The 21,710-nt window shown below is 42.5% G+C and overlaps 3 protein-coding genes across 5 annotated transcripts; 1 reads left to right on the forward strand and 2 right to left on the reverse strand.

The window, feature by feature from the left end:
* Window positions 1–445: 445 nt before the first annotated feature.
* p4ha3 (prolyl 4-hydroxylase, alpha polypeptide III) lies at window positions 446–10,880 on the reverse strand. 2 transcript variants are annotated; one of them, XM_070970815.1, is made up of 13 exons: window positions 10,654–10,880; window positions 9,566–9,720; window positions 9,225–9,448; window positions 6,726–6,875; window positions 6,596–6,647; window positions 6,306–6,469; window positions 5,772–5,951; window positions 3,420–3,484; window positions 3,048–3,207; window positions 2,899–2,961; window positions 2,378–2,446; window positions 1,644–1,740; window positions 446–1,115 (listed from the first exon to the last, which is right to left on the reverse strand). In XM_070970815.1, exons 1-13 carry the CDS (start codon window positions 10,839–10,841, stop codon window positions 1,045–1,047), a joined length of 1,638 nt encoding a protein of 545 aa, XP_070826916.1. In that variant the 5' UTR covers window positions 10,842–10,880; the 3' UTR covers window positions 446–1,044. The 2 variants fall into 2 exon arrangements, with proteins under 2 accessions (XP_070826916.1, XP_070826915.1); XM_070970814.1 differs by having other exon boundaries at window positions 927–1,115; window positions 5,772–5,948.
* A 1,829-nt stretch (window positions 10,881–12,709) lies between these two features.
* Window positions 12,710–13,672, reverse strand: or95a1 (odorant receptor, family 95, subfamily A, member 1). The gene has a single exon (XM_070969718.1). The coding sequence runs from the start codon at window positions 13,670–13,672 to the stop codon at window positions 12,710–12,712; it is 963 nt and encodes a 320-aa protein (XP_070825819.1).
* Window positions 13,673–18,635: 4,963 nt separating this feature from the next.
* On the forward strand, window positions 18,636–20,223 carry diabloa (diablo, IAP-binding mitochondrial protein a). Of its 2 annotated transcripts, none has more exons than XM_070970813.1 (6): window positions 18,636–18,769; window positions 19,001–19,133; window positions 19,262–19,387; window positions 19,578–19,688; window positions 19,811–19,907; window positions 20,018–20,223. In XM_070970813.1, exons 1-6 carry the CDS (start codon window positions 18,636–18,638, stop codon window positions 20,221–20,223), a joined length of 807 nt encoding a protein of 268 aa, XP_070826914.1. The 2 variants fall into 2 exon arrangements, with proteins under 2 accessions (XP_070826914.1, XP_070826913.1); XM_070970812.1 differs by having other exon boundaries at window positions 18,636–18,759; window positions 18,988–19,133.
* Window positions 20,224–21,710: the final 1,487 nt, after the last annotated feature.

A 21,710-nucleotide genomic window follows, 5' to 3' on the forward strand; every position in this document is an offset into this window, starting at 1 on the left:
TGTTGTGTGAGTTCAGACATGAAATCTGGAGCAGACGGGTTCCCAATCACTTGACGTGCAGAGTGTGATTAATGACAAAGCAGCTCTGAAGTTCAGTAAGTGGCTGACAGATCTGGTTCATTTGTTCCATTCAGAAACCAGTTACATCAAACCAACACGATGATCTCATCGTTCAGTCAGCTGGGAATAAACAGGCACACTCACAGTGACTGTTTCCTTTAACTCATAGCACCAGTCTGAGCTGGACTCCTGGAGGTCTGAGATGACCCATTACAGACGAATCTGGACCACAGTCTCCGTTGCTAATCTGCATTGTATCGACCAAATGTGCACCTTAAATTCTTCTGCACAGATATTACCCTTACAGTCACAAAACATTTGTTTCACTGTGTGCTTGTTCCAGCACTTGATGGAAGCATTATCACATTAAACAGACCCGAATATTCAAATCTGAAAACAGCATTTATTCTTGGGTGCAGGGTAACATCACATAGGAAATTCATTTTATACACATTTCACTGTGAGTCAGTGATCTTCTCTAAACTTCTGCATTACACATGACAAATAAAGCTCTGAGAGCCTGCACACGGTTCAGCTGTGTTGATTTGCAATGACAGACCCTCGAGTGGGCCCAGTGTAGGCGAAGAGCTGCATATGATGTCAGTTTTGAAGCAAGTAGGAGGCAAACAGCCTTTCATAGTTAAGTGAAACCAGCACAGTGTGCGAAGGCAGAGGCCTCCCTCCATCTGCAGAAACTGACCAGTAGGAGCAAGAGAGCATTTGGCCTCTGGGGGCTGATTGCCAACTGCCCCACTCCTCTTCTGCCCCGCCTCCAGCCTTGAGCTCCATGTCCACTGCAGCAGTGTACTGTGCGCTTCAGGCTCCCTGGGGCCCGGGGCTCCAATCATAGAGGCAGGCTTTCCCCTTCCCCTGCTCGTGTGCTCACTTTCCTGGCTCGCTCCCTCTCTCTGCCTGCGAGTGTGCCTCTCAATTGTGGAGGCTGGCTCTAGTACTCCGAGGGGCCCAGCTATCGCTCTGCCCCTCTCACTCCTCAGGATTCAGACTGCAGCGATGCTGGAACTCTTGGCCGTGCTCGTGAATCCATTTGTTTGCCACTGAAACATACAGAAAGATGTAAACTATATTTCAATATCTTCAAGATGAACGTTTTCATGCCCATACAATTTTGAACAGCTGACATCTGATAATGCATATGGTTGCTGGAAACAGAGCAGCCACCAAATACTTCTGCAGCTGCTTTGTGATGATTAATACCCTTCTGTTAGTTTAACTGGGTTCCTAACACACGTTTCAGCATTGGGAGTTCGATGGTCTGGGCCAACCAGCAGCAGAGCTTTAGCTTCCAAGATGAGCCCTCAGTGTCTGAACTGCACTCTGCAACATCTCTAAATGCATAATGCAGCACAGATGTGGCCTTGCTCTTATACATTAGCTCCTGTTTAACAGGAGAGCAGGACACTGGATGATTGAAACAGATCATGATAATGATGGAAAAAAGCATAATCTGTTTAAATGGGAACAAGTCTGAAAACTTGCTGTGACTTGCTATTTTCCACATTCATGCGACTTTTTGGCTCCTGTTGACAGCATCACCTCAACATACCGAACCTCCTGACTCTTACCCCATTTATCCCCAACAAGCACGGGGCAGCCAGCATGCAGCGTGTCGACATCGCCTTGACCATTTCTGTGGAGGTTCCACCAGAAGATGGCGGCTCTCTGTGAGGTGAAAAACAAATCAATTTCAAGTTATATGGTCTAAACTAAATTATTTTCTTGTGTCTTTCATGTATTCTTTAACAATCCAAAAGATTCTGTTTATATAAAACACAGAAAAGCAGCAATGTTGATGCCAGAACAAGGATATGTTTGTCATTTTTGCTTGAAAGTGTACTTAAATTATTAATCAATTATTAAAACTGTTCAAAGTGATTATTGCTCTGCTGATCAGCTAATTCATCTTTAATCCAAATATCTCAGGCAGAGCTGAATTTGAAGCTCCTGCAGTTACACATTTGTACTGGTGATCTTATTGGTCATTTTATTATGTTTAGTATGTTATGTTATTTTCTGTATCACCCGCCAGGAAATGAGATCTCAATAAAACGAAAGGTGAAAGGTTACACCCCAGGGATGGCCTGGCTCCACCGCCGCTCTGCTGTCGCTTAGCTATACAATTGCAGTATTGTGGTAAAAAAATCTCACGGCTGTTGTTGCTGCAATCTGACCTTTCACAATTTTGACAGCTGCACTGAAGAATGCGAGGGAGGTGAAAATGATGCAGCTTGAGGCAAAAATGACATGAAGACAAAAGAGACTGTTTTCAGCTCCTCTTAGACGTACGCAGGGTGTTTACCTCCACGACGGGAACGCTGAAGTTGGCGTAGATGAAGGCTGTGGATCCACCTGCCTCGACAGAGCTGAGCTGTGGAAAAGGACATTCCTTCAGAGTTGTGTCTTGTGTTTACATGCTCATGTTATGAAAAGCCACTCTGTCTGTCTGCTGCACTGTCTCAAAGGCTTACAAAAAGCCATTCCTTTAGCTCACACTGGATTCTTAATAATAAAAGTAAGATCTGTTTCTGTCAAAACTGTAAAAAGCACACACATTAAATGAACAGAACAAACGTGCAAAAGAGACAAAAAATAGTTTGGTTCAAAGCTGTTGCATGACAGAACATCTATAAAAGCATAATTTAGGTAGTGAGGTCAGATCTAGTCTGGGTTTCTGAGGTAGAGCGTTCCAAAGTGTTGCAGCACTCATGGCAGTGTTTTTCATTAAAGCTTAATTTACTAAAACTTCGTAAATGCAGGGACCTCTGGCTGCTATCGATGCCATACAGGGTCAGAAGGTGGCTCGAATAAGACTTCACTCACATATATCATAAAGGTCGCCACTCGATTCCCAGTTTTCAGCTTGTACACGGGACTTGAAGGTGACTGGAAAGTTAGAAAGTTGATATCATTATTAACTGAAGTCTATAGCCATGTAATCAACTTGTTAAACAGGTTTATAATCAACTTACTGTAGCGTGGTCAAAGTGAGGCTCATAATGGCCACCAATCCCATAATTCACCACCTGGAGGTACTCGCCATACGGGTGCTTCACATTCAGACCCGTGAGCATGGAGATTTTCTGGTCCAGCTTCCCAACAGTGGACTGTGCTGAGCCCTTCAGCCATGCACTACAAATAAAAACATACAGATAAACAACACATTATAAAATAGTGTATTTAACATCATTTGCATGCAGCTGAGTGTTTTAAGTTGCAGATTTATTACTACTACAAATGTGTTTCACTGACACTGCAGCAATGGAAGACTAGGCCATGCCAAGGATTAGTCTGAACTGCAGGAAACAGACTGTCATGAACAAAGTGTTGTATGTAATTCGTACCTCTTGCTGATGCGATACTCTGCTGTTTCTTGTTTCTCCCCGGTTGCCACCACAGATCGTCTCAACTTGACAGCAAAGACAGGAAACAGCATTTTATATTTGTGATTGTTACAGCAGCCAAGCTTTGGCGTCCAGCTGCAAAGCTCGGACAAAATGTGAGAAAAAGCATGAAAACACGCCTCAATCACGTGTCCACAGTAAAAAGTGAGGGTGGATGAAGAAAGTCAAGAATGTGGATTCAGAAAGAGGCAAGAATACAATTTCCAAAGCTGCAGCAATGATGGACCTCCATTATTCTTCCTTTATTATTATTATTATTATGACCAGAAATATTGCAAAATATGTGCATGGGACCATTTATAGAGCTCAGACACTCGACAGGTATCAGTTTTAAGTTTCATCACCTCAGAGTTTGAGTCTGGAAGCGATTCTGGGGAAGTCCAGATGTTTTGGACTGAGTCTGCCCTTCTTAAAACTGAGCCTGCATTCTGCTTATTTCAATGTCCAACGGGTACATAAACCGGCGTAATGTTCAGTGCAGAAAACTGGTAACACGATATTTCTGATGAATTTTGCAGATCGAATTCCTGAGGACTTCCTTATGATCACGAGAGACATCACTTCACTCAACTCGTATTGTACACAAACCATTTCAAATGAGGGAAAAAAGCATGAAAAAACTAAGCTACTTTATTATTTCACACATCAATTCATCACCAAGAAACCAGCACCATGACAGATCTGTTAACTCCAAACAGCAGGCCTGTGTTACACTGTGTCCTTCAGCTAAGACGTGAACAGACAGCATAAACCGTGCTCATGGTTAACGAATGCTGCTCGCTGCTCCAAACTAATGCCATACCCTGGGCCTGTTCTCAATAAACCCACAAGCTGACATAATGATAATATAATTACAGGGGTGTTCATCTCAGCAGAGGATGGAAAACTCATTGAACAATGCCAAAACCTCACAGAAACCATAGGGCACCAAGTGAGTTAGCCCACCAAATATTCCCTGAAGTAACAGTCAGCAAACTGTGAGCAGCTCCGAGGACAATGAGATGGTAGATTTCCATTAAATGAGCAGAGAACTGTGAGTTGCTTTCAGAAAAATACCGTGGCTCGATGATAGTGGACTGAATATTTACCAGTGGAGCCCAGCAGGGAAACTTGGACAGTTTGAGGGGCTTAGCCAAGTTTTCATAGTAACATATGCCTCATTCCTTTAAGCGTTGCTAAATGTTTGGAAGCACACCAACTCTTCCACCATAAGGTCTTTCCAGGATCTCTGCTGCAGGAACCGGCATGTGTTTGGCCAAGACCCCAGCAGACAGAGAGCCCCACAGCAGCGCAGAGTAATAACTCTGCGCATATTCATGAAATATATTTTTTGATAGGCACATTTGCTCATCAGTACTGCACCTCCCTGTAGTTTAGAAGAAGTAAAATCTACATAAAGTAGAAACAAGTAAGTAAAAATAGCTCTAAGCTGTACATCATTACAGAGCTTGAGACAGCGGTGAAGATGTGGTGGATGACCAGTATCACCCTGAGAGTATTGCTCTGATGTCGGTCAGTGCAGATCAGCTGTAGCGTGCCTGTTTACGCTCACCTTGTGGGGCGTAAACTGTACTATGTGCCACCCTGAAGGCAGTCCATAAATGATGAACTTACAAGGGAAAGTCCACTTCAGGACAGAAGTCACAGCACATATCTCTATTTGAGCCTGCACTACAAGCGTAATGACAAAATTTATGGTCCTGCTCAAACGCTGCCAATTTCATTACACTTTTAATTTCAGTGAAATGTACAGCTAGCATCTGGGCAGATGTCCAGGAGGCCAGAGGGGAATAAAAAAAGGGCTGGGAAGCATCCTGAAATAACAGTGATACCAGCAAGGCCAACAACAACAGAGGGTAGTTTCCTCGTGCAAAGCCACAAAGACACAATATATCCTAAACAACACTGTGGACATGGACAAATAAAAAACAATAGCGCTGGCAGTGTTTAGCTGTACAAGTAATCTGTTTGAAAAGACCCGATTCTTCAGTGGCAATAGCAAAACGTTAAACTTCTTTTCCACAGTCCGTCGTCTCTTTGTTGATTTCAACAAACTTCAGCAGACTCTCTTGAACTCTGAAAAAGTTCCACTTTTTGTGAGTCCCATGTGGAACAAATAACACAGCTCCTCTGTTTATTGAGAAAAAAACTAAATATGGGATCACAGAAACATTTGAAGACCTAATTGGATCTTTTTCTAAATTCCTAAAAAGCTGACATGTTGGAGTCACATGTGTTTTTGCTTGTTTGTACCCACAAGTGATGAGGACTGTGCACTGTGCAGGCACTTACTCCTGGCTGGGCGAGCGCCTTGATGTCCTCAGCCTCCGTGTCAGTGATGAAGTTGTGGTACAGGACCACATACGGCCGCAGGCTCAGCACTTCACGTCTTGCTGGCAGCAGTAGCAGCCCGGGATCGCCATTGGTGAAGTAGTCGCAGAAAAGTTTGGGATTTCCAAAATGCATTGGCTGCTAAGAGAAACAGCTGAAGTCCATTAACAACATCAAAACATCATCTGAGACAATTACACTCAGCATTGTCCTCTGCCCACTGCAGTAAGCTTGAAAGCAAACAAACTCGAATAATAACAGTCTTTTGTTGTCCAATTAAAACGTACATCTTCATTAGCTCTTGGATAAAGGTTCAAGGTTGAGAATTTTGTCAAATCTGTGACAAACTACTAGAGATGTTTCAATGAAAATGAAAAAGATAAATAAAATTGGATGGATTGCTACTAAGTTTTTGTACATATATTCATGGTCCCCAGAGGGTGAAACCTGCATGTCAGCATGCTGCCAATGACAATGCTTCATTGTGGTGAATACCTGAGAGCCTTGGGTCTGGCAGAGTCTCTCGTAAGTGTCCCTGGTCCTTAAATAATTGGAGGTGGGTCTCCTCAGCCCACTGCCCCTGACTGATTTGGGCGGACTCGTAACCAGCAGCTTCTCATATTTCTCAACATTCAGCAAAACTCTTCCATTCATTGGATCTGTAAACACAGTAGTCATAGATTATAGGGCATGTTTCTCAATTACAGCACCGGGCTCAGTTTAGAGAGGATGCAGATCACAGACAGGATTAAGACAAAGAGACGCGTTAAATTAAAGAGAATTACCATGATGCAGTAACTCCTGAGATAGACTGAGAGCATAGGAGACGTTTCCTGTCTGAAACAACGACACAAGTTTAGGGCAGCGCAGTTCATCAGTCATCTTACAAAATGTGCATTTCCCACATGTTCCTACTTTAAAGTGAGAGAAAGCCAGGTGATCCAGAGCATCCTCCAAAGTCCCTTCGTTCTCAGGGCTCCACTCGCCTCCTGGTCCCCTGAAGAGACGCACTGACTCTTCCAACCACTGCACCGAGTGGTAGTAGTCTTCCTGCTCGTAGGCCACCTGTAGACACCTGGGTTACTTTTAACCACTACGATTTGACAGTTTAAGCAAAGTTTGTCTCTGGTAGGCAGCAGGGGAGCAAAGTGTCGGCACACTCGGCTCTCTTCTGGAACCAGAAGACCAAATGTCAGCCAGCTCGGGTCCACATACATGCACGGCTGCCAGGTTGAGCTCAGTGTTAGGATTGCGGACTTGGGATGATTTTAGCTAAGAGTCACATCCAGTTAGCATCAGGTTAGCTTTGGACCAGTGAATCAGACCCGGTTCTTCAGCCAGTTCCATCACATCATCATTCTGGCATAATTTCGTCAGCCTGGCATGCTGGACTGTTTTTGGCGACTTCAACTTCACTTGAGTTGAATTACAAAGAAATGACTTTTTTCACTGATGCAAGGCAGGAGGAATGCATTGAAGTGATGTGAAATACAGCAGATAACCAGCACAGATACAATATGAGGCTTTTAAACCTCAAAGTATCCAGTTGGATGAATTTTAACTGGTATTTAAGTATCTTTTTAAAGATACTGATCTTAATGAAATGAACTGACTAAATTAAGCTTATAATGAGAGCAGCATTAAATGGCTTAAATACTAACTGTAGGAAGTGATGTAACAATCACTGGTGGGTGCTGTTATAGTTCAGGCTTGATTTTCTGCCCATTTTGACTCTTTGCTCTCACCCAGTGCTGCAACTCACAGTTGTTTTCAAGATCGATTAATCAGTTATTTGACTAATCTATCTAATATTTAATTGTTCATATGAGACAAAGAAAAGCAGCAAATCCTCACATTTGAGGTGGAACCAGCAAAAACATTTGTTGAAAAAACTGACTAAAAGGATTGATTGATTATCAAACTAGCTGTCTAGTTGTCAGCTTTAGTCTCTCTGGACTTTTAGAAAATACACGCAGCATTAACTTCACAGCTTGGTCTACTGTCATGTATTTTATCGGTGAAATGTCAGATGACACCTGTCTGACTTCTCAAGCAGGTACATTGTGGGCTGAGCTGCACGTCCGTTGATCGAAGAACACCTCGAACATTATTTTTACATTTAGAAACTCATGAACACAGGCTGCAGTATCTCTCTTAACTGCTCTCAAAGCGCACCTGTAGCTGCCTTGACTTGATGAAGTAGGTGCTGACTGCAGGCCTGACAGCACCCACAAACAAGCACCAAAGAGGTTGACATGTGGCTCCTCCAGATCACATCCACAACCCCCCAGACAGCACACAAACAACAATCCCAGTGTACCAAACGCACACACACACCAATTTATCAACCCTGCCACGGCTTTGCACCCAGCCCACAACATTGCACCCCGTAATTTGGGACTGCTGTCCCAATAAATTGTTAAAAATAGAGAATACGCTGCAGATCTCAGTGCTGCCTGAGAGGAACACCAGCTGGCGAGCTACAAACTTCTGTTAACAAACCCTGCTGGTTTTCAGAAGCAGTTTGACAGCCACATAAAAGCACATGCAGGCAGCTGTTTTACTGACACCCTAAAAATACAGATCACAGATTGCCTCAGATAATCTCAGCGTTGGTGCATCTGAAGGCAAACTCGGCACTTGTGCTGCATGAGATAATGTCTTTTCCATACGAGATGATGTCTTTCCCACACAGTGCCCTGCCCTTGCACCTCACCACTGTACATAAATAGTGGAATTTATTGTGGGGAAGCCTTATTTTTTTTCTTTCATACTCGTATAATAGCACATTTATCTTCACATGAAATGGATTCCCAGGCACGCACTGTCTGGATTCCCACCACACAAATACTGACAGACTTGGAATAAAACTATTTTGCAGACCTCTGGAATAGGATGCTAATCAGGGAGAGACATTTTCACAGCAGCATCTCGCAAACACGTCTCTAACTCATTGCTATGTGGTTCCCAGCATAAAAGCTGCGTCTAGCTGGGGCTCCTCGTCATGTTTCACGTCTTTGAGTTGTTAGCAGCCCCGCCAAAGAGACATTTCCCCGCAAAACTTCCCAGATGGTTTCATTTAAATCATTGTTTGAAGCCCCAAAAGATAAAATTCTTCAGCTTTTCAGAAAAAAACCAAAGATAAGAGAAAAGTCAAGAAATGACTACACATTTGTGCAGCAGAACGGTATTTTTTCCTTAGTTTTCTTAATAATCACCTCACAAGCTCTCACATTTCACCTTATGACTCTTCAGAAGGACCCAGCCTCTATAGGTAGGTTTGAATGAAGGACTTTTACTCGTAATGGAGTATTTTTGATTGCTGCATTGGTATTTTTTTCTAAACTAAAGAATCTCATTAAGTAGAGTAAAAACAATAAGAGGATGCAGTAAAGGAGAAAATGGATTAGGTACCTTTCCAACCAGAAAGCAGTCATCACCAGACAGCAGGACAGACACTGCGGGCAGGTAGATGTCAATGGGCTTGCCGTTAGAGACTCTCTGGAAACGACCCCTTACGAGGCTCGCAACCTGGAGAGAATACACATCCTGCAACCTCATCAGCCCCTTGGCAGCCCCCTGGAGGTCCTCCCGTTTGGGAAGATCTGCCTCTTCCTCCTCGTAACCGGACCTGAGGGCTGGACAGCAGAGGAACAAAAGGTGAACTGGAGGGGGGGCTGGGTGGTGACAGCAGAGACAGATGGGTGTTTAGTTATCACCACCAGATGTGCTGGTAATGATGGCAGTGAGCCAACCTTGCATGTTCTCCAGGGCTTCGTTGCTATAGACGATATTCAGCCATTCTGAATGCAGCCGCTTGATCAGGGTGAACGCCACCAGCGGGTTCGCCATCGCAGCCGCCGGGCCTTTGTAAAGTTCGGTGTGCAGGTCGGACACTTTGGCATAAAAGCTGTGGGAAAGAAAGTGGTCTGTGTTACGAAAAGAAAGAGGAGGCTCAATCTTTTTCACATATAGCAAGTGACCCCAAAGTGTCATGCTGCAGAATAATTAAGTTTTTTTATACCTAACAAATGAAGGATAGAAAGCAACATGTGCTGCCTCCACCACCACCAATATATACTGCTGAAACAGATGAATACAGCTGATGCATGACATTACTCATTTTCCAACCACACAGCAGAAAAAAGGCACCACAGTAAAGCCCCTGTTTTAAATTTCATGGTCAAAAGGGGGCCCTCTATAAAATTAGAGCCATTTCCAGAGAGAAACCATGAATAATGAGCCGGATTTGGTGGGAAGTGACTTGATAAGTCTTGTTCCTCATCAGTCATCCTGTTCCCAACATGATGAAGGCTGACCGGAGAAAAGAGCAGCGACTAAAACTTTAGGATTTATCGATTCAAGTTATTGATGGAATCATTTTCCTGCAAAGAAAGACCCTAAAACAGAATTTACAGCGTTATCTCATCGAGTTTGGACAGTGAAGTCAAATCTCATGAGCTGGAGACCTGAGCACCAACGCACGAACTGACACGAACGTCAATCAGGTGACATGTTATGCATTGGTCATTTTTGTATGATTTCATCCCAACGAGGATCATCTGGATTCCCAGATGTGGGTCTGAAAATAGTTAAACCTCCACATGTGCTCTAGTCATCACGTTTCATCACTGTCTGTGGAGGAGTCACAGGATTTGTCATCAGATGATATCATCATCATCACCATCAGACTTTTTCCTCTACAGCGGATTTGTCCTTTAGTTCCTCACCGTCAGTTTGAGGTGCTGTGCATTTGATCGGGGTTTTACAACCCCCACAACTCTACTTAACTTCTAACATCCCTTAAGAATCACCCACCACCGGTGCGTCCTCACGCACTCACCGTTTGATGTCCTCCAGTCTCTCTAACTCGTGGTCAATATAAGTCCTCAAGTAATCGATCAGCTTCCGTTCGACGCTGATCGCCTGCTTGACGTTCAGCAGCGACGTGTACATTTCACCCACAGACGCCGGGATCACAGCCACAATCAGGAGACTCCATCTAAAGCACACACACGTAGGATACTTCATCTCCAGCGCAGAAGACACACGCTGCCCGTCCAGCGGCTGCGCTCCTCTCACGCTGTCCTGATCTGCTCTGAGGAGCCTCAGGATCCCCCTGATCTGCTCTGGGATCAGCCTTCTGTTGACGAGGCAGACCTGCAGCCTGGATCCAGTCTGGACAATTAGTTTGTCATTACAGCACGAACCTGACATCTTTATTGGCTCTATAACAAGAGGGAAACATAAAAGTTTATAGAGTAAAGGTCCAGCTCCAGTTTGTGAAGGCTGTTTAAAACGAGCTGCTGGCTTATTTTCATGCAAATAAATGATGCAAATGAGTCATAACATGACATAAATTATTAATTCCATTGCTTTAAGTTTGTTTTTGTGTTATTTTTATTATTCTTGGGTTAAATGATTTGCCCTGAAAAAAAAAAAAAAAAAAAAATGTGTGTATGCGTGTTGAGACTGGAGTCACAGCGACCCCTGCAGGTGAATGCGCTGTACAACAAACAGGAAATGCGTTTTAGCACGCGAGTGGCTTTATTGACGTGGTGAGTCAAAAAAACAACAACAACAAGAACATAGAGGAAACCGTAAATTATCACTGAACAATATTTTGAAACATTATTAGAAATGATAGTGATGATGATGATGATGATGATTATATTTCAACACAAGTGGCACTGGGATATAGCGTGCTGTAAAGAACAATATATTTTCCCACAGAAATGCACAATGAAAGAAATAAATGAAGTGGACTGTAGAAATCTGCTCAGTATAGCCACCTTTCATGGGAAGAGCAAATATAAAATGAGTACAAAAAAGTTTTTTCCCTTTAAACAAACTTAAATGACACATATTCACAGGTATGATTTGGAGATTTCTGGCCTATAAGGAGACAGTGGCTTACAGGGTTACACTCTTTATTATTACATTTCTGATATTTTTCTTACATTTCTATACTCAAATTGTCACCGCCATACAGTAAGTAGACCTATCTGTACAAAACTCAACATGATACCTGTAACAGGGTTTTATAACAAGGTAAGTAAATGCATTCAAGCAACAATTATGCAGCAAATGGATTTGTGTGTTCAAGTATCCGTGTACAAATCTACAAAAATGGTTTGAAAAACAACATCCACACTATTTTTGTGATTTTATTCCTATAAATACCTGTAACATAGTCTAATCACAGTGGATAATAGAAGGCCGAAAGCATTGCCTGCAGTCACACAGTGAGTGATAAATCCTCAGTGCTGCATGCTTATTGAGAGAGTGCCAGACTTAATGTGGGGTAACTTAAATTTATTCACTCTATTGAGTAATCTTTATTGATGCTGCTGGCACAGAAATACGGGGACTGCCTGGTTTATGTGTAACAGCAGGACATGTAAAGTATAATGATAAAACACTGCCAGTGCATCCAAAAAGGGTCATAACTGCTTTCACAAGGCGGGAGAGCATCAGAGGTTGAATCGAGTCATGATTGATTCTTGTCCAGACATTAGACTTAGCCATTCTCTTATTTCCAAATATTTTAAAAGTCTGCAATTCTTTGGATTACAACAATTATAGTTTAACTTCATTTATGTATGAAGGCAGTATATATTTTAACAGGATTTCTACAGCTTCAATTTAACTTTTAATACAACATACAATGTAATTTAATACCTGTTTCATGATCATATCGACCAAAGTGTGAAAATATGATGGAAAACAATTGAATTGAGTGATAAGATCAGGAATTATTTCTTATTATATCACATTTGTTCAGTACTTCTTAACAGTATGAAACAAGACTACGTATTACCTATGGAAAGCAAAAACAAATATTGAAGACTTGTTAATACTTCCTGTGGCCTTTTTTTTTTTAAAGAGCTCCGTCAAAACTAAGATACAGACAAGTTGTCCTGCACCTTGCGTTTGACAGAAGGTTTGACTTTGTTGGAGCAGCACAGGAATGTTTTCCTAATGTAGCCCCTGAGACTCTGATCTCTAAAGCCGTAGATGAGAGGACTGAGAAAGCGTGGAATTAGCATGAAACAGAAATAATTAAAAAAGGCGATGTCTGCTGGAAGCCAGTTGGCGTGCATTGTGAGAGTTTCAGTGATGGGGCTGGTGAAGGCCAACATGCTCAGCAGCAGCTGAAAGCCGTGTAGCAGCACAGTGTGCATGGCTTTGCTCACAGACGCTCTGTCTTGTCTCAGCTTCCTGGTTTCCAGCAGGATTCTCATGTACGTAAAGACGATGATAACAGCCACTACTGCAAAGAAGAGAATACTGAAAGCAATTTTGAACAATCTCTTAATTGGAGATGAGTTGACAACAGTAACTTTACAAAGCACAGGGGTAGAGAGGGCATTCACAGCAGGATCATGCCCCCCAATAGAGTAGTCAATAACAGGGGAGACCCAGCTGATGAGCCACAGGGACAGAATAATGATCCAGATGCGGTCCGAGCGCCAGGCAGCCGGGCACTGCAGGGGATAGAAGATGGCAATGTAACGCTCCAGTGACATAGTGGCCAGGATTAATGGTGTGTTCTGGAAGGTGACAGCAGAAATTAACAGCAGGGGGATACAGTAGACGAGAGCGATTTTCATCTGTCCCATGACAAAGAGGAAGAGGAGTACAGAGGACAAGAGCTGGAGCGTATCATTGACCAGCATGTAGGCAAACAGGATGTAACGTGAGGTGTCCAGGAACTGCCTGTGAGAGGCAAAGATGTGCAGCATGACAGCGATGCAGCAGACGAAGACGCAGAAGAAGGGGATAACGACACACACCTTGATGATCACAGACAGACTTTTGTGGGACGTTGCATTGCCTGGAAATTCACTCAGATTCTGCATTTTGCAAAGGTGGCCTGGAGCAAAGCTGTTCAAGAAAATATATTAAAGGTCAAAATGCAACCTCGTAATCACAGGAACAATTTAAGTAGGATCAGAAAAAGAACAAAACACCAAATTGTACATAAACAGTTGATAATTGACAGAAAAGGCCCAACTTTGTAAGATAAAACATATGATTTTGTCTTTCTTCATCCACTCTTTAAAACAAAGCGTTTGCACTGTAACCAAATACCCAACGGACATTCAGAATAAAAGAGCGCTCCTCTCACCTGAGAATATCTTCATCAGCCAGAGGAGCTGACCAAGCTTTCGAACTCTGTTCTTCTTATCATTAAACGTGTCTTCAGTGCTCTTCCCCTTATATCAAGTGTTTGGCCTCGTTCAGATTTGTTTGACTCGAGTCTCCAGAGAATTATTTACATGCTATCGTCATAAAGAATTGTGTTTCTCATTAACAACAGATTTGAGAAGCTTCTGTTGGACTCCGTGAGTCTGTGGGAAAGACATAGAGTCTCATGGAGCTTTGACTGTCATTAGTGGAACATTTCTGTTCTTTTGAGAGAGTGTCTTTGTGGATACTTGTGTTATAGCTGGGCTAGCAGCTCTTCATTGACAGGTGTGTGTCTGTGGGGTCAGTACATGGCTATAATCCTGGTGTTTCTTGAGTTAGTGTTGCTTTTTATGCAGCTCTGAATATTGCAGTTATTAACGGGCCCAGTGTGTGACGTTTTCTCTCTGCCGGCACTTGCAAAGGCTTGCTAATGCCATTAGCAGGTTAATGTAAGAGGTACAAACCTGGATAAGGTGTTTACATGCAACATTATCCTGGTTTCTATCAAAGTACTCAAGGAAGTCTATCTAGGTTTCTCAAAACTGGTGTTGACATGCACAAAACCTAACCCAGATACTCCAAATCCTGAACATAATCAGGATAATAGAGCGTATTGTATACCATTAGAAAAATCACCTTGACCGCATTGATTTTTTTTAATCAACATTTTATCTACATGATCAAAAGTGGCCATTTGGTGCAAACCTGTTAAATTTGACTGCAGTGTCTCCATGCTGAAAAACTGCCTGTGGACAAGGTGCACCAGACTCTGAGCGGGTGTACGTGTGTGAAAGTGAATGACACTGAAGTGGTTAAAGTTTTGGGGAACGCGATGTGATTCCAGCACAGACTGGAAAAAAAAAAACACATTTACATTGGCTGCTTTTTTCTCTCGATGCAAAGCAGTTTCTAAGTCACTAAACTGGGCCTTTTCCAGCTGGGCAGGGAGCTCTCTTATTGATTTTTGGCTTGGTGGTGATTCTGCTTAGTGGACATTTTCAAGTGAGCTGGGTCAGTTGTTCCAGCTGTGTCTTGTACAATGCAGTTTGGGAACTGTTGGGCAAAGTGTTTTGGCAACGTCCCTAAATGCTTTTTACTTTGGATTTTGTGTGAAGGTTTATGAGCTGCAATGTCAGTGTCAGTCAAGTTTACTTCAAGATGAACCCATTACTGCAGGGGCTACAGAGACCCTGCTCTCATTGACAGTGGCAGAGAAAACTAAACAGTCCAAAGTCTGGTTGCACTTCTCTGGAGTCAATACTGACAATGCTCGCAACGCAAAAAGTCTTGTGAATAAAAGGGAGGAAATGAGCAAACTTTTGAAAAAAAACTTAGGATTGTGTGGCTTAATGAATAAAAGGAAACATTAGTTCACACTAGTGAACGCAGGTTCAGATTCAGGTATGAAATTTAAGGTATTTTCTTATAGAATTTGGGAGAGAGATGGGTGAAGGGGTGAATGGAGCTGGTTTGGGACTGGAGCAGACCAGAGCGATATCCAGTGTTTTCTGAGAGGGGGATCCAGAACAAAGCAGCAGAACAGCAGGCTAGACCAGACAAAGTGAAGGGGGCCAGGACCGGAGTTAGACTGGCTGAGATTAAAGTAAGTCTCAGGAAGAAACAGCTAAAACCAACAGGCGAAACTGATAACTAGGTCTCAAACGCAGCAAACACTAACTGGAAGTGGAGTCTGTGATGTGGCAGAGTGGAAGTGGAAGTGGCTGAGCTGAGTGTTCATTCAGGTCTTGATTACAGTGATGAGATGCAGCTGGTGGCTCTGCCCTGATTTTGGCACAGCTGCAGGCAATCACACACACATACACACACATAATATATAGTGTGGTATGTACAGAGATTTGTTCACAACATTTTGGTTTCTTTTGTTGTAAATGATTGTTTTAGTTTGCATTTCAGTCATCACAATGTGATCTGTGTTCAGTTCAAAACAATGCTGTTGCGGTTGCTGCTCAAGAATGTTAATTTATCTGCAGTCGGTATGAGAAAATAAAGCATTTTTAATTCTGTACTTTTTCCCCTTTAAAAAATAAGATAAGATAAGATAAGATAAGATAAGATAAGATAAGATAAAACTTAATTAATCCCACACCTGGGAAATTAAATTGTTAGAGCCTGCAAAAAGAGAGGCACGGAAAGATGGAGATAAAAAAGGATACAGAAAAAATAAAAATCAACTATATATATATGTAAAACAAACATTGACTTGCACATGAAAAACATGGATAATAAATCCAGTGTTTGTACTATTGCACAGTCATCTGTTTGAGGTCTGACAGCTAGTTCGATCTAAGTCAACTGTCAGCATCTAATATATTGAGTAGTCTATAAGGTGGACTACTATCAATACACTGATGACATATATATGCTCAGCTATAACAACATGGGTTACATAACAGGATCATGGTTTGAGTCAGGGTTGAAGGACAGTGTTCTTGGCTGACGACAGGCAGACAGGTGGGTAAATGTTGTCGATGCAGATCAGTACTGTACACTTCTCTATATTTGTACTTCTCTGCTGTTTGCTTGTTATCCTGGAATCCTGGGTCAGACAACTGCAAAGATCTGCAGAATATAAACCACATTCTTAGACTTATGGGTTGCTGTTTTACTTTAACTAACACATTTATCAGTGATCATATCAGTCCATGCTTCTGTGGTGAATGTTTGAAAAAGCAGGTTATGCTGTGTGAAACGCAGTGCTGCGACCACACGTTCCAGATTTGTACTTAAAAGTACATCTGCGGCTGCTTGCAGAGCTTGTGAACTGCAGTACAAAAGGTAAGCAAAGACTTCGAAAGACACGGATCTGATAGGAAACAGGTGGATGTACTGCCTTATCTTTTTTGACTGTGGTCCAGTGTCACACTCTTTCACAATGTTATTGAAGTCAATCATCACACCAGAGACATAACATGAAGGTGTACTACTTTGAGAAAGATGATGTAATCCATAATGAGATGTTTCTGTAGTTTAAATGACTTACATGGCAGCACTAGAGTGAGGTACAATGAGCCACCTCCAGAGGTACGGTTAGACAGCAGGTCTGCTGTCCCCTGCTCAGTAATTAACAGTCTGGCTGATTATTAACACAAAGCTCCTGAGTCTAATTGTGCAACCTGACGTTTTCATTTGTTTGCCAAACAAGTTGACTCTGTTGAGAGCGGCTTACTGGGGCTCGTCAGCGCTTTACGCAAGTTTTGCGTCAGTAATCAGGACTGCAGGGGATTGGACCAAAACCTGTGTCCAAAACAAACTCTGCCCCTGAACCCCAGCAGATGCCACCTCAGCAAATGACTTATTACTTTCAGGCTGTCACACAGAGTGAAACTTTTGGGAACAAGAGATGTGAGATGTGACAAACACAACTGGGGTATTTTCACTAAAATAATTAGAGAATTAGCACCATCAGCTGCTCATCTCTGATTCCAGTCTTAATTTTCTTAATTTTCTTTCCCATTTTAGCAATGCACTATATTTTTTATATGTAAATGCTATTTATCACAAAAACAGTTTTGCACTCCCTGCAAAACATTTTCATACACGAGGCCATGAATACACAGACTGACATTTATGCAGAGCATGAGACCAATCTAGAGGGCAGCAGTTTGTGTGAATGAGCGACACAGCTGGCTGAGTCACACTTTATACTGTATGTGAAGTTAATAGTTTAACAGTGTTGACAGTATATTCATCGACACAGTGTGCTCGCAGTCACGTTCGTAACAAGAGAACAAAAGTTTATTATTAGCAGACAAACAACATAGTTCTTAATCTTAACTGCAGGAAAATGGAAGGAAACATTTCTCTGAGATGACAACAACAGGTGGTGGAATAGATCGTGAGGGATTTCCAACCAGACATTCAACATTAATATGATGACTTTATTTAAGTTCATGTTAATTTGTCAAATACACTTTGGGCCGCTTGAATTCTCTGTCTGTGCATGACAAGCGCCACAGTTCCTGGTTCATCTGATGTGGAGGTTAATGCCCTGAAAGGTTAAAGATGGCACAGGTCAGTATATGACAGATCTTCAGCTGGATTACATTCAAATGTCCTCCATCATCAGCCCTCTCTGGTTTTCAACTGAAGAATAAATGGAGCTCAAAGTGTTGCATTTTGTGCATCTTGTTGTGTTTCTGTGCTGAAACACAAGCCATTTTCATGGTAGGTGTTAAAGAACATGTTTTAACAAACCTTAATAAATGAGTTCAGTTATTTTTCAGATAAAAATAGTCTTAATTTGTACTGGACTGAACTACAAATCGTTGTCTCTCTCACGAACACACACTCACACACACTCACACACACATCAGAGCCAGAGAGATAGACGTAGTTTCCGTCTCTGGGCTTTTTCAGATAAAGCCAAATACGCACATTTCAGTGTCAACAGATCAATACCTTTTACGCAATCAAATGGTGCTGGAGCCTTACAAATACCCACAGGACATGACAGCTGGCCATCGTCGAGCAAGCTGACAGACTGCAAGCAGTGAAGAAGATTATTCCTCTGATTTTACCAAGACAAGGCAACAGTGGGTGACAGCAGATTAGTTTGAATTAGCTTGAATACCATCAAATACATCACATCAAGAAGAGCAGCTAGTCTACAAGATGCAAGCTGTCCGTCAGTGCTCAGTGTGTGCCAGCCGTGCTGCTGGAGGACTTCTGCAAACTCAGACCGACTTTTCACTGCTGTGGACCAACAAGAGTGCACTGAGAGGAGCAGCCTGCATCCGTTTGCTAAGGTATGTTATGAATAGCATGCAGCTGGAACATAGTCTAGATCTGTACTGCCAGGTGCTGCCTGGTGAAGCACTGCGACCACCAGAGCATAGCGTAAATGGCAATTTCAATAAGCTTCAGCAACTTATTGATCTTTTTTCCTATTTGACTGCAACACAAAACTTTGAGCTGAAGCACCGTTGATCGTGACTGATGTAAAAACCTGCTTATTTTCTGTCCTAATTTTTCTCCAGCAGCTCTGAGAGTGTCCTCTCCAGAAGCACGAAGGTTGGAGTCCAGAATTTGGGGGAATGGACAGATACCGCTGACACGAGCAGAGCATCTTTGAGCGTTGGCCGTGGGCTTTGCGCTTTTCCTTTTGCACAGGTGGGTCAGAGATGATGAACCGCAGCTGCACAAATCTGCCAACCCTCAAAAAATGCTTGTTCTTCATATTTTGTGTGCAGAGAAATCGAAGAGAGTTAAAACGCAGATTTTTCTTCCTCTGTTTGTAGCAAGTGGAAAACCTCTCTCATGACTCCCTGATCAGAAGAGCAGCCTCAGTGGTCACAGACAGCTCAAGTACTTTCCTCTCCCAGACCACCTTGGCTCTGATAGATGCCCTCACAGTCTATTCAAAGGTAGGTTTTCATTAGGATTTCAATCTCAGCATCCACATATAATATCAAGAGGGTCATGATAGCTTTGCATTAATAAGAGGTTTGCACATGTACAACTCCAGACTTGTATCACATGAACTACTGTGTGTTATTTAAAAAAAAAAAAATGCCCTGCACTGCCCCTGACTGTCTTCCCTCTGTTTGCTAACAGGCTGTGCACACACGCATTGCTGTCCAAAGACGGTACTTAGCCTCACTGGGAAAACTGACCCCAGCTGAGAAGGATTCGCTCCTGGAGGTGATCAATGGCCACCGTGCACAGGTCAGGTTGTGTTGTCCTCTTTGGGGAAACATCATTGTTCCTGTTCAAATCAGCTTTTACTCTTTGCAAAAACAACAGAATACCTTTTGTACTGAGTTGGCCTCATCTCTTTGTCCTAACAGGTCAGCGACAGACTAGATGAATGCAGACGTTTTGAGTCAACCTGGATCGACGCTGTTAACTTGTGTAAAATGGCGGCTGAGGCAGCACACAATTCAGGTGAGAGAGCCGGAGTGCAGCTGTGTTTCTTCAGGCTTGATGTAATGCTGAAATACGTTGTCACGCAGTGGAGATTCATATTAACAATGTTTGCATGCGTGTGTTTCCAGGAGCTGAACAGGCGTCCATCACGGTGAGGACAAACATTCAGGTGGCCCAGTCGCAGGTGGAGGAGGCGCGGAAGCTGTCAGCGGATGCAGAGAAAAAGCTGGCCGAGACCAAAGTAGAGGAGATCCAGCGGATGGCAGAATACGCTGCCTTTCGGGAAGATTGCGAGGAGCATGAGCTGCACGAGGCTTATCTGCGAGAGGACTAAGACAAATAGATATTTGCATGTTTGCAGTCAAAGAGAATTAAATGAATTGCTAACAATGTGTAATTCTTTACTGTGGCGTAAATCATTATTTAAATCTATTTATTTGATTAGTGAGTGTCAGCCACCTCTGGAGCTTCTGGAAAGTGATTGTTGAATCTCCAGCATTTATTGTATGGCAGTGGGGCTCATCCAACATCAGATCGTAATGTTTATTGTTTGTTTCATTGTAGCAAAAACATTTTTTTTATAAAACTATTGTTTGCTTGTTTTCACATAAAAAGAAAATAAAATGAATTTTGGTGTACATGATTTAAGACTATGTGTTGGTGGGTCTTTGTCACTTCACAGTAAGAAGGGTTTGAGTCATATTTTCTTAGCCTTCGAAGGGTCGTCTAAAGATTAATGACTGGCTTGACGACAGCATTATCGTTGATCTTAATCATGATCCTTACTATCCATATCCATATAGGTGTGAAAAAATATATTTACAAGTTAAGATCAGAATCCAAATCCTACATTAAGCCATCATTTTATTTTCATTCAATTTCTATTTCTGTCTCGAGCACAAACAGCGCTGTTGTTCACACGACGCTACTGTTACGATGATACCTGGCAGAGGTCAGGCAGTCGTGCACCTGCAGCGAAGCGGACTGTCGCGATGGACCGGCATCCAGCTGTTAACAAAGAAGGGAGCCCTGATCCTGGGCAGTCACCAACACCACCCCCAGCAAATAAGATGCTGGCACTTCTACAACTGAAAAATGGAAAATAGGCTGGCTTGGTGTTGAATAGGTGAATGAAGGCATTCTGTAACGACACGCAGGGCTCACTCATCCAAATATGGCCTGTGAGTGGAGCTGGACGTAAACATGCCGCCATTACTGAAGTGGCACCTGGCTGGTAGGCCGCAGTATAAGGCTGGAGTGTATTTAAAGGATTTCACATTTTAAGCTGTTTTATCAAGAGTTTTAACAGATGGATACATGTTTTTCTGGGCTGCACGGTTATTAGCTGCACAAACATTAAACCTCAACTTTGGAATATAAAGTCCATGATTCTGTACTCTGTGAAGCCAGTTTCACTCCACACATCTCTTACTGGTTTAGTACATGGTTTTTTTACAGCATCATGTGTTATCACATCATAGTAGAAATCAGATGGCAGATTAATGTATTAATGGGTTGTTCTAATGTTATTTCAGTAGTTTGCCTCCTCCAGTTTTTTCCCAATAGAACATCTTCATTTTCTAAACACTGATCCCGTTTGCAAAAAATCACCTTTCATGTGTTTTTATTTGCTATCCAGACTTCAATTTCACTCTCAAAAAACAGATTTGGACCAGCAGTATGAGCAAGAGCTAAGAGTCTACAGCCATGCTAGCAGCTATCTGAGGCTGTACTCAAGTACAGTGGTGCTTAGAGCTAAATGCTACTGCTAGCATTCTACAGTAACAGGCCCACAATAACAATGCTAACATGCTAATGTTA

This window comes from Chaetodon trifascialis, chromosome 9 (assembly GCF_039877785.1).
Source record: "Chaetodon trifascialis isolate fChaTrf1 chromosome 9, fChaTrf1.hap1, whole genome shotgun sequence".
Lineage (NCBI taxonomy): Eukaryota > Metazoa > Chordata > Actinopteri > Chaetodontiformes > Chaetodontidae > Chaetodon > Chaetodon trifascialis.

What these genes read in the sequence shown, in the direction of transcription:
- p4ha3 (XM_070970815.1), bottom strand. Translation starts at nt 10,841, where the DNA reads ATGAAGTATCCTACGTGTGTGTGCTTTAGATGGAGTCTCCTGATTGTG. An exon ending in GCCAGACCCAAGGCTCTCAG is followed by an intron (nt 5,952 to 6,305) that starts GTATTCACCACA and finishes TGTTTCTCTTAG; the next exon opens with CAGCCAATGCATTTTGGAAA. An exon ending in GCTTGTTGGGGATAAATGGG is followed by an intron (nt 1,116 to 1,643) that starts GTAAGAGTCAGG and finishes TGTATGTTTCAG; the next exon opens with TGGCAAACAAATGGATTCAC.
- or95a1 (XM_070969718.1), bottom strand. Translation starts at nt 13,672, where the DNA reads ATGCAGAATCTGAGTGAATTTCCAGGCAATGCAACGTCCCACAAAAGT.
- diabloa (XM_070970812.1), top strand. Translation starts at nt 18,636, where the DNA reads ATGCAAGCTGTCCGTCAGTGCTCAGTGTGTGCCAGCCGTGCTGCTGGA. An exon ending in GAGAGGAGCAGCCTGCATCC is followed by an intron (nt 18,760 to 18,987) that starts GTTTGCTAAGGT and finishes ATTTTCTGTCCT; the next exon opens with AATTTTTCTCCAGCAGCTCT. An exon ending in TCAATGGCCACCGTGCACAG is followed by an intron (nt 19,689 to 19,810) that starts GTCAGGTTGTGT and finishes TTGTCCTAACAG; the next exon opens with GTCAGCGACAGACTAGATGA.